The sequence below is a fragment of the Petromyzon marinus genome, chromosome 14 (genome assembly GCF_048934315.1).
Source record: "Petromyzon marinus isolate PM22_M1 ecotype Great Lakes invasive population chromosome 14, UKy_Petmar_22M1.pri1.0, whole genome shotgun sequence".
Taxonomy (NCBI): domain Eukaryota; kingdom Metazoa; phylum Chordata; class Hyperoartia; order Petromyzontiformes; family Petromyzontidae; genus Petromyzon; species Petromyzon marinus.
Genome location: NC_133680.1, coordinates 8,715,032 through 8,727,275, shown reverse-complemented (window position 1 = coordinate 8,727,275; position 12,244 = coordinate 8,715,032). Strand labels below are relative to the sequence as shown.

The following is a 12,244-nucleotide window of genomic DNA, read 5'->3' as shown; positions in this document are numbered from 1 at the left end:
CCACCGGCGTGTTTACCTGAAAGGTACAAGTAGAGGTTATTTTGCCATGTCGGTGGAAACAGTCATTTTTCGTGCCCTCGGTAACACGTCTGTGTGTCTTTGTGGATTTGTGTGTGTACTTGTTTCGTCTCCCCTTGATGTTGTGCGTTAATCACATGGAACCAGCAATAGAACAATAGTTGTTAAACTGTATGCACATCCATAGCATCTGATTTTTGTACGGAATGGGCCACCACTGCATCTTCCAATGCATATGTAGTTGTGGGAAGACAAACTTCTGGGCATATGTATTCCTGGCCACACTACTCCATTTTATATTTGCCTCGCTGACTGTAATATGTATTTGGTAACAACACATGCCCTGCACAGTATCCTATATAGGCTAAACAAGGAAATCTTTGTCCTTGTGTTTATATTTTTACTTGCAAATCGTGCACATGTGAATGCGTGCGTGTGTGGATGTGGGTATGCGGGCACTTTCATTTCTGTGCATGTCTATGTGTGTGTGTGTGGGGAGCAGTGATAGATTAATTACCGACTGCACCATAAACCTGGGTTTGATTCGCAGCCATGAACAACAACATTGGCATGTAGTCATTGAGCTTGGATTCTGGAGCTCTCCTCGTGTGTCTCTGCCTAAGATGAGTGGTGCAGGCTCGGCGAGGCGCCTGTGACCAAATCTCGGAATGCGTCAAATTGTGTCGGATTTCAGAACCCAAGCTCGGTTGACCCTAGTGGACAGTGCTTGGGTGGTGGATCATCAGCAGTGCAGTACAGCAAAATGTTTTGTTGTACTGTACTTCCATGCACCTACACCTATACACCCCCCTGCCCCGCCTTCACCAACCTGCACTGACCAGCCTGGTTTAGTGTCGTCAAACAACCTCCACAGCCTGGACGGTGTAGGGAGGCCCTCGTCCAGCAAGAGTAGGGATCTTGGTTCAAAGTCAATATTCTGTTGAAAATAAAGATATACGTGATAGAGGTGCGTGTGCATTTGCGAATACATTCTTATTGCTTTTGGACTGTCCCTTGTATTTATCTCATCACGAGCGTAAAATGTGTATATTTGTAAAATGTGTTTAGCATATTATATATGTGTGTGTGTACTAGGTGTGGTGTTTGGGCAAGGGCATGGAAAATGCCAAATGTGGCTTGGAGTTGTGCTGCTGGCCCATAGCACCCTCGCGCATTCTAATCCAGCCTTGGCAGATCTACGCTCATCAACAGCACTTACTCACTTGGCCTATACGGCTACTAAACAGGGACCTTTCTGTGTGTGTGTTCAGGCGTTTCTTGTGGGGATTGGTGGCACGGTGGTTAGCGCACTGCGCTACGAACTCAGCATCCAGAGTTCGATTCCCGCTTACGGCCAATACCAGTGACGATTATCTGAACCGGTCCTGGGCCTCCCCTAGATCAACTCGGCCTCAAATGTGTACCTGGTGCGGTGTGTAAACATTGCCACTTGAAAGATAAAGGCGGCAGGGCGTGGTGCTGGCCACCCACCTCCTCAGGTGCCGTTCCGGCCTTCATAGGTGCTCACTAACAGCACTTGCTCCAACAGTCTGTTAAGGCTACATGGGGTGGTCTTTGTCTCTATTTTGCAGGCATTTCTACGCGGAGCCGACAAACCCCTTGGCAACTGGACTCTTCACCAGGCCGAGTCGGCCATTAACAGAGACCTGGTGTTCGATGGTACACAAGAAAACCTCTACGTCATGTCTGAGAGCCAGGTGACAACTCCACCCCCCCCCCCCCCCGCGGCTGCAGAGAAGCTCCACACGTTCTCGATAAGTGCTCGAGGACGAGAGGCAGTCGTGCCCAATGATATCGATGCAGCCCACGCGTCGTAAATCTCGTCCTACCTTCTGACAGATCCAGCGGTGGTTGCTCTGTCGACAGCCAGCTGCTCACCCAGGGTCTGCTCTTGCAGTCTCATCATTGAAATCACCTCTGGCTTTGGGACTTCCGTTTGGCCATGGTCCTCTTCGTATTGAATTTGGTGACCACAGGCCCGAAGGCTCGGTATGCAAACCATCCAGCAGCACTGTTGCAGGTGTAGTGGACAAGAATTCAAACGTTTCTTGCATTGAGCACGGTTGGTTAGAAGTTTCGATACAATTTAGTTGGTTTAAAAAATTCGTGGTTGGTATTTATCTCTTGTTTGTTGCACAGCATTATTATTACCTTCACTCCTGCTTGCAAATTTGAAATGCTTGCCCGTATGTGTATCGGTATTCAATTCAGATAAATTCCCTTCGCTTAAATGTCTGAAAACCCGATCATAACAATATGCAGTTGTTTTGCGCGATCGTTTAGTGCATTTGCGCGGCTGTTTCAGCTATCAAATTTTAAATCGATACGCTAATGTTCCGCGTAAAAACGGGATTGACAGCAAGCTTTACATGCGGCTATAAATTCCAGCAGATAATTGCGAGTGGCCATTGCAACGGTAACAATAGCAGGTTTAAATTAAAAACTCAACGCATAAATAACGTGAAATCAATAAAATCAGCCTCCCTTGAATCTCTTCACAGTAACAAATAGCCATGCAAAATAAATGTTTAAGTGAAACACAGTAATCCTGTTTGATTCAGCCCAGCCAAACACTGGAACATTTTATAAAAAAACCAAGAGATTTAACGGCGATCTGTTTACACAGTTGATGAGCACGTTGTGATGGAAGTACGTGTAGGTTTACTCAAGGATTTCTGCGAATTCTCTTGCCAAGGACGTTGTCTTCCCTAACACCCCCCCAGTCCCCCCCATGCACCACGACCACGATCTGCCTTTACACGTTGACCAATCTTCAACAACGTCCAAATTAACGTGTCGCACAATAACCCCATCCCCTGGTGATCGGCGAGAGTGGAAACCTTGCGCATGGCGGTGTGTGGAGGACCCTGGGTTTTAAACCGTTCTTCCTCCGTGGTGGTAAATTCCGAAATGGATTAAAGCAACACGTAACCCGAAAAAAACCAAACTACTCGCATCTCGTGCCAATGCAATCGGGGGTCGTGTGCCGCCAAGCGCCCCCCATACACTTGTGAAGCTTCGGTTATGAGAGGCGAGGCTTTAAAATCACGGTTGCCCGCGTGCTGCCGTAGTGCGTTTCATACGTTGAAGCCGCCGTGCGCAGGAGGTCTCAAGTGACCACCCCATTGTCGTGTTATTTCACGAACGTTGCATTGGAGCAGTGTCGCGGTGATGCTCATTTCATTCGCGTGTGCTAGTGTCGTTGCGGCCTCCTCGTTCATGGAGCGTAAAAGGTGCGTCGGAGCCCAGGGCACTGACTAGGCACGTGTCTTCAGGATTTTCTTCATTCCCGCGGTCTCGTCAACTGTTGGGCACGACTTCACCGGATATGCCTTCCTCCATCGGTGTTTCCGCTGTTTCGTCTTACGATATTTTCCTGTATTGTTTGAATCTGATCTGTCCAGCTTGGATCTTATCTGACCATCTTTGTTGATGGTCTGACTGCTTAAATTTTTTCCCGTATTGCTCACCGTGCCGTGCTTAATTTTATCATCGAACCGTAACCATTCTGGCTGCATGGCCAGTCCATTGTCGATTCTTCATTCTGACCATCTGAAGTGTAATATTTTCTTTTATTCGCCAGCCCATTGTAGTTCCTTCCATCTGATCTCAAATTATTTCTTTGCATTCGCCAATCCGCTTGTTCCCCCCCCCCCCCCCCCCCGCCGCTTCGTGTGCAGGATAAGAGCCGTCGTAATGTTCAGCTAGAACAGGAGCCGACGAAACCAAAATAACAAGGGGAGCCAATTTTTTTCGAATTCGGTATATATAACAAAAAAAAACCCACCACTTCAAGAGGCGCCAATGCGCGTGACTACAAAGACGGTGGTCCTCGATTAAAAAAAAAAAAACACGTCGCGAAGCGGCCCTTTTATAAAAGAGCCGCGTGCGGCCTCCCGGAGCCGCGGGTTCGCCCGCGGCCCCCTTGGGGCGAGCGTCTTCGCACGAGCGAGCAAGCGCGCTCCTCGCCGCAGCATTAACCCGGGACCGGCAGCTCACCGGGGTTACCGACTGGCGAGTGGGGCAGCGCGGGGTGACCTTCCGCGCTTGTTGCCGTCTTCGTGCCGCAGGTGGCCAGGGTCCCGGTCTCGGACTGCGGCCGCCACAGATCGTGCGCCGGGTGCGTCGCTACCGGAGATCCGTACTGCGGGTGGTGCGTGCTGCACGGGAAGTGAGTCTCGCGGTGGGGGGGGGGGCGGGGGGGGGGTCACCAAGGTCATCGTTTTATATTTGTGGCGCGTGTGCCCCCCTCCCACCCAACCCTGCCCCCCCCCACCTCTCCTCTGCCGCATCTCATGATAAGACGTCGAGCCGTGACATTGGGGGTTGTGCAGCTCGGGCCGTATGATGCAGAGCGTGTCTGCGAAGGACGCTTAAAAAACGCACGCTGTGATTGCCTGTCGGAGATGGGAGTGCGGTGTTAAAAGGTTTGTGCAGCCTAAGTGTTCTTATTTCCACGAGTGATTAATTCATTACAGTTAATGTGCTTCATTAAGGCATTGATTGTTACCTTTAATAATTATAATTTTATAATTTACCAATCCACTTCTAGGTGAAGGCCTCCCCACACTGTTGGTCGTTGTGGTTTATTTTTGACCATACCTCACCGCACTGGTTAGTGTGGGTTGGTGTAGTGGGGGCCCATAATCAGTTCATGTATCGCCCTACACTGATATTGGCAAATGGTTAGGAATCAAACTTACTGGGTTTATAGCACAGTGCACTAATCACTGCACCACTGTTGCCCTCGATTTTATTTTAGAGCAATATACATCATGTTGGCACCTGCTTTAACCATCACTGATGGTACTATTTCTTGGCTGTATTCCCAGGAAAGAGCAGCTGCCTGTAGAGAGAACTTCACTTTTGAGTTATAAAATAAAAATCTTTATTGCACAGTGGACTGCGACTCTCTTTCCCTTAAGGGCGAAAATTCCACATTAGATTCGGCATGCTCCGTAAAATCGAGCCAGTTTGAATGTTGAGCCTAAGATTCCGCATAAATTCCTCTCTGAGCCCTGGGCATTCCACTTGAATCCAAACATTTCTACAAATCCGACACGTCACCTTGCGCGAGCCCAAGCTGTAGGCAGCCGACGGGGGCATTTAAGGCCATGGAATTTCCAATTATCACTGCCCGTGAAAGACGTTAGAACTGTGCGTTTCATTCCGCATGGCGCCTAAAATGAAGGCGGAGCCGGAGCAGGAGAAGATAAAGAAACCATTTATCGCAAAGCACATTTGAGAGCTGTAGGTCTTGACGAGAGTTATCTTGAGTTGTTGCCGATTGTAATTATAATAAAGATTATAATTTAAAACCGAAGTTAATCATGGAAGTGAGACTTCACTGAGTGTGGAGTGCACGGCTGTTAGCATTCATTTTTTTTTCGTATGACACAATTTTTGCAGGGTTGTAAATTGGTATGTAATGAAAGATAGACACGTTTTCAATGTTTTCCACTCTAAAGTGGCTGGCACGTCACCGGTGGCGAGCGACACAATCGTCGCGCGCGCAGCAAAATCTCCCCCCCCCCGCGCAATCGCCTAAGGCGAGGTGGGGGGTGGGGAGCACGCGTCAGCCGGGCGACCGAAAAACCCCGAAAAACCGGCAGCGCCAGCCGTGTGCCCGCGAAACCCGCACGCCGTCGGCCCTCGCAAGAGACCGAGCTGCGAGCCAAAGCCGCGCCGTCGCCCTCCGCGCTCCGCCGGTGCCCTGATAACTCGTTCCCGCCGGGCGGGCCGCGCGCCAGGTGCGCCGGGCGTGCGGAGTGCCCCGACGCGGACGTGCAGGAGGCGTGGCTGTGGAGCCCCCGCGGGGAGTGCCCGGCCGTGAGCGGCGTGTCGCCGCACAGCGTGAGCCGCCAGCATCCCCAGCAGGTTCGTGCGGTGTGTGTGTACGTGCGGTGTGTGTGTGTGTGCAGTGTGGTGTGTAAACTGACGTGTATGTATGCGTGTGCGTGCGCTGACCACCGATGGCATTATGGCACTGTGTGGGGGTTAGCGTGCTGCGCTGTGAACCCGGAGACCCAAGGTCGGTCCCTGCTCATTGCCAACATCAACGATACATATCCGCACCGGTCCTGGGCATCCCCTAGGTCAACTCGGCCTCAAATGAGTACCTGGTGCTATGTATAAAGATCGCCACTAGGGATTACCACGGTTGGCTATGTACGGTGCGAAAGAAATTCAAGAAACATACAAAGGTGGCTAGGAATAGTACTGGCCACCCCACCCCCTCGTGTGCCATTCCAGCCTTCATAGGTGCTCGCTTTCAGCACTTTCCCCCTGGCAAGTGCCGTTAAGGCTACACGGGGGATCTTTGTCTTCATTTGTATAGAGCGGAGGCGCAGCATCAATTCACATGGACCCTGATATAAGGAATTAAGTTTGGCCCCCAGTCCGATTCCCTCCACCCCTCTGCGTAGTCTGACGTCTAGGCCCCTTCTGGCCTGTGGGCCCCGCTGCACTTGGCCCCGCCTGGACACTCGACAGTTCCGCCACCACCGGTATCCACCCACACTGTGCCGTGTGCAGATCCTGTACTGCTGCGGAGCTGTAGCACCGACTATTAGCACGGTTGGCTACGTACGGTGCGAAAGAAGTTGGAACATACATACACGTCTCTGTAATGTATTGTCTGTCAGGTATACGTTTGTGTGTGGTGACGGGGCGGGGGAGCAGGTGCATGATGGTAGAGTTTGCACAGTCGCATTGACCCAGGTTCGATTGCTGCCCACGAGTGGCACCAGTGGTAATTAACGAGCGCACCCGCTGTAAGCTTCCCCTTGGGTGGACTCGGTCTATAATGAGCACCTGGTGCTGCCTGTGGTCGGCATCAGCGATGGGGAAACAAAGGGTGGCCTGGGCATGGTGTTGACCACAGCAATTCCGGAGTGTGCTGTGCTGGGCTTACCTGGTGCTCGATAACAGCCCGTTTGCCTCTTGCTTGGAACAGGTTGTGAGGATGCACTGTCAAAGTGAGGAAGTCTTTGTGTTTGTGTGCATGCACAGATGTGCAAATCTTTGTATTTGTCTATGTCTATGTATGCATATACGCAGTTAGCGCGCTGCGCTACGAACCCGGCTATTCAAGTTCGATACCCGCTCACGGCCAGCATCGGTGATGATTATCTGAACCGGTCCTGGGCCTCCCTTAGGTGAACTCGGCCTTTCATGAGTACCTGGTGCGGTGTGTAAACATCTCCACTGGGGAGACGAAGGCGGCCGAAATTGATGCTGGCCACCCACCTCCTCGTGTGCAGTGCCATGCCGGCCTTCATAGGGGCTCACTAACAGCACTTGCCCCAACAGGCTGTTAAGGCTATATTGGGGTCTTTGTCTTGTTTGTATATGTAGAGTCATTTACTTATCCACTTGTGTGTATGTTGTAGCCAACCGTGCTAATTGGAGGTGCGGGTTACAGGGACCATTTAACTTCACCATGCTGGCCAGTGTGGTTTGGTGAAGACAGGCAATGTAGACTTAGATGTAAAGTACAACAGTGGATGTGTTTGCTTTAGTTCCCTCTGCTGCCAACCACATATGCCCCTCGGCCTATAATAACCTGTGGTCACCCATCCTAGCAATATCTGGGCTTAAAACTGCTTCGCTTTCAACATCTAACAAGATTTAAAGAGATCATCGGGCTCATTCCGTGTGAGTTGGTCATTGGCGTGTGTTTGAATGAGAATGGAATTATCTTATAAAGTACTGTGGAGATGTCTGCCACGAGCGTTTTCTTCTTCCGGTTGGTTTGGAGCCGTTCGTTCGCTGTCGGTTGCCGCTGTGCCCAGGTGACGCTGACGGTCGCCCACCTGGTGGAGGTGACCAACTCCGAATCTCTGCGCTGCCAAGCCGAGGGCCACTCCACCCCAGCCACGATCGCCGGGAATCTTGTGCGCTGCCAGAGTCCGTCTCCCGACCTCCTGCCGTGGAACGGGAAAGGTATCGTTCTTCAAGCCCACGGGACAGTAGCGCGCAACGCTTTCGAGTGTGCGGGTGGTGGCACTACTGTCCTGTGGCCCCCGCGGGCCGAAGGGGGATGGTGGGGGAGCGCAGCCACAAATATTCCGCTCTCTCCCTATCTCTCCCCATTGGGTCCCCACTATAGCGCGGTTGAAATATCTCGGAAAACTTTCCGCCGCGTCGGCAAAATCTCAGAGAAATAAATTAAGAAGGGAAATGTTTATCTTGTCTTGGAAAGAGTTGGCTGGATGATCCAGCAGTCGGCGGTTATTGCCATGGCTCGTAAAATGTGGTTACGATCCCAAGTGACTCGTATGCAATGCCAGAACTTGTGGGTCACGGCAACGGTTGGTATTTGAACCTGGCCTGAGACTTCCCCATGTCGGTTTATTCTCTTTTTACAACCCAACTTATTAAAATTGTGCCACCTTTATGCTGTCGGCGTCGTGTAATGAGATGGCAAATCATCGATAAGTGTCGGGGAGCGTCTGCAGAAGTTTTTTTTCACAGAATTTCTCCTAACAGCCCTGCAAAAGCGGCCTTTATTCTTTACATAGCAGGTGTCGCACTTCCCTCAACGCTCTGCCGTGAGATTGTGGCATAACATAAAGACCATATCTAAACACAAGAGTTCGAATGTATTCAAGTTGGGTCCGAACCAAATTGCACGTGGTGGGTTTTTCATGTATCAACGATGATTTCGCTCGGACGTGAACTTGCACACAACTGGCAACCAGGTTAATCACGGTCGGCTAAAACCCAGATTTGAACCCATTATCTCAGTCGTGCTGGCTCGGCACTAACCAATGAGCCACCCAGCCACACCTATCTATCCGATTAGAGTATTTGGCTGCTATAAATTGCCACGTGATAAGTTACTTCGTTGAGCAATCATTTGTGGTGAGGTCGCTTCTGAATAAGAGATTAATAGCTCAGTGGGCCTTACCTGGTAAAATAAAAAAGTTTAGTTTCGTGTATCCTTTTATGTTATCTCTTGTGGTGTGGTTCCATCAATACCAGCACTGGCAGTCTTTACTTGATATATAACTTGTCAGTCGCTTGGTTGTGTTTGTAAAAAAAAAAAATCTAGTTTACTGGAGTGGATGGCTTAGGAATTGTATGTCCCGCCACTGAGATAGCCTGGCTTTGAACCCAGAAGCCAGCTGTGAACACATCCGGTTCTATAACGTAGTGGGTTAGTGGTCGCACCGATGACTGCACACGCACATTTAAGTGTGGTTTTCCACTTAACTAGGCAAAACATTTAATACAATTTTGGTTTCATTACCATGTGACAAGTATGTCTGTATAGCAGGGAGTGTGGGAAAGTTAGTGCGACTAATGTTGGATGAGAGGTCACCTGAAGTGATCTTTGCAGTACTTGCGAGATTTCCATCCTCGAGTGATGCCTGGCCAGAGTTCGGCATGGACGCTGTCTCATAGCACAATGCGGACAGCACAATTGGAATAATATTGGAGAAAAGATGGATGGACCCCCCCCCCCCCTAAATTAACTTATAAATACAATAAAGCACTTTGAAAATGCGCTATCGCTTGTTAATTTAGACATATATGCCATATTAAGAAATGTGTACTGGTAAAATGATGACACCACACGTGGCACCCATTTCCTTTGTTGGCCCACGGACGTTGGGGAAACGAAAGTGACCAGGTGTGCTTTCTGCTGGCCCACCAACTGTGCCAGCCTTATTTGGCACATTGCAATGCAACACTAATTGTAATATATACTCTCTGTTTACACAGGAAAGCCTCATTGAATCTCAAGATCCTTTTTTAGGAGGGTCCTGAATTTGGAATGTTTGGCCAATTCCATTCATAATGAGTGGCATGTGAGAGGAATATCAGAGAACATGTGCACATAGGGTGTATCGCTTAAAGCTCCACAATGGGGAGATTGAATAGTCCAATGCCGTACTACCATCTCCTTACTACTTCACAGCGCAAGCCTAGACCACCGAGTATTCCCTGTCACCCATCCAAGTACCAACCAGGCTCAAATCTTTGCTTGGCATTCCAAGCCTTGACGAGATCTGGCGCATTCAGGTTGATTGGCCACAAGCAGTAGCCCGTCACTTTAAACGGAGGACCTCTCTATCTCTTCCCCACTGTGTACAACCGAGCCATGCCAGGTTTTTTTCTCATTTAAGTACCCCCCTGCTCCCTCTACTCCCTTACATAAGTTGTTCTTCCCTCGCCTTCCCCTCCCCACATGAAAACACAAATACGTTGCTCGCGGTCCCCACTCGGTGGGGCAAAGAGCCCAATCTCCTCCCTCCTCTGAATCCAGGAGCACAGTGTTTCGGGACTTATGTCCGTGGAGTTTCTGTGCTCCCCCCCTCACCCCCACGACGCGGCTTGTTGTGGACTTTACTGTGCTCCTACTGACATATAATAAAAACATTTTTAAAAACCCGAGCTGTACTGCTGACTTCGCACACCACGAACAAGCATGACGAGAGTCATTCTCCGAGCCCCCTGGCCCTGCTTGGCCCCGAGCCAGATTGAGACGTTTATTGCGAGGCCGGAATTTCACGGTTTGGTTCTGGCTCGGCCCCGGCAAATTGCCAGTGGGAAAAGCCACCGGTATTGCGAGGACCCAGTGCTATTGCGGCTCATATGTGCCAATGGAAAGTTGAGGAGAGAGTAAATACTGCTGATGCCAATGCCCGTGGTTGTTGGTGCTTGTGGCTGTGCTATGAATCAGGCAACCCGAGTTCGATTCCTGCTCACGGCCAACACCATTGACAGTTATCTTAACCGGTCATGGGCCTCCCCTAGGTCGATTTGGCCTCAAATGAGCACCTGATGCAGTGTGTAAACATCGCCCCACAGGGGTGATGTAAATGGCCCGGCGTGGTATTGGCCACCCAGCCCCGCTTGTTGGCCTTCCTAGGTGCTCGCTAACAGCACTTGCCCCAACAGTCTGCTACAAGCTATACGAGCGATCTTCGTCTTTGTTTCGTGCGCAGACCACGTGGAGGTGGAGGTTGCCGTGAGGCATGGAGACATCACGTTGGTGACGGCTCGGCTGCTCGTGTTTGACTGCTCGGCCCTGGCACGGCTCAACCCCCGAGCGCCGTAAGTTGGGAGTCCGTGAGGCCAGCCCAGCTGTCCGTAGCCTCACCGCCTCTACCCCCCGCCCCCCCCCCCCCCCCCCCCATTGGAGTGACCGCTCTCGTCAAAATATAAAAGTTGGTTCCCTAATTGTGGTTGGTTTCCTCATGAGAGGACAATCGTCTTTGTCTTCGTAAACACCCTGCCCTTCCACTTACTGTACGTCGTGCTTGTATTTATCCGGTGAGATGACAATATGGTGCGAGTTCTCGACTCTTGACGCACAGTTAAGCCCCTTGAAATTAAGCCTGCACCTCCGATTGGCATGGTTGGCTAATACCGCGCGAAATAAATTCATCGTACACATACATACATACAACATGCGTACAACACACAATCGTAAGTTTCCGTTTTCAAATTTGGGCGGGCGCGGTTGCTCCAACCAATCATTTTGTTCGGGGAATAAAACAAAAATCGAGGACCCCTTCATGGGAAATCGACAGTGGGGGTTGTGTTACGTATGGACTGGCCACCTCCAAGGGAAAGGTGGAATATCCAGAGATGGTGTTCCGGTGGTGATGAGCAACCCACCCCTTTGTTGTTTAGGCAAGGAGACGGACACACTGACCTTGTTCTTTGTCGGTGTTAGCGTGCGAGTCAGCCGATACTCATTACTCATCGCATATTCCCTGCAGTAACGACTGCCGCTGCAGAGAAGGCAAAGACAATGATCCCCCCCCCCCCGCGTAGCCTTTAACAGACTGTTGGGTCAAGTGCTGTTCGCGAGCGCCTATGAAGGAAGGCACGGCACACGGGGGGGGGGGGGTGACCAGCACCACCCCCGACCGCCTTTATCTCCCCAGTGGCGCTGTTTACACAGGACAATAACTGCTCTGCTACCGCAGAGAGGAGTTCACTGAAACACAAATGCCTCTACTGCTAGTCACACGGTTGCTTCTTTGTTCCTGGGAGACATTTTGACTTTATCTCACTTTCATTGTCTGCCATGATCCATTCACTGCTGGATGAATACCTCAGCAGGTCGCCACCATATTTTACGGTCTCATGGTGCAACAGTCCATCTCGGTCGTGCACACAACCCGATCACTTCATCTCCATGGTGGACGTACTCTCAGCCTTTTCTCTCCATCGGTTGCCGCTGTCA

General features: G+C 50.6%; 1 protein-coding gene across 2 annotated transcripts in view; it reads left to right on the top strand.

The window, feature by feature from the left end:
* The window catches only part of LOC116942347 (plexin-B1-like), a 129,342-nt gene that overhangs the window by 73,484 nt on the left and 43,614 nt on the right, over positions 1-12,244 (top strand). For both annotated transcript variants that reach the window (XM_032954136.2, XM_032954135.2), the window contains exons 4-8: positions 1,611-1,736; positions 4,110-4,210; positions 5,790-5,916; positions 7,833-7,983; positions 10,995-11,103. In XM_032954136.2, the coding sequence (XP_032810027.2) occupies positions 1,611-1,736; positions 4,110-4,210; positions 5,790-5,916; positions 7,833-7,983; positions 10,995-11,103 (614 nt within the window). The remainder of the gene's footprint in view (positions 1-1,610; positions 1,737-4,109; positions 4,211-5,789; positions 5,917-7,832; positions 7,984-10,994; positions 11,104-12,244) is intronic.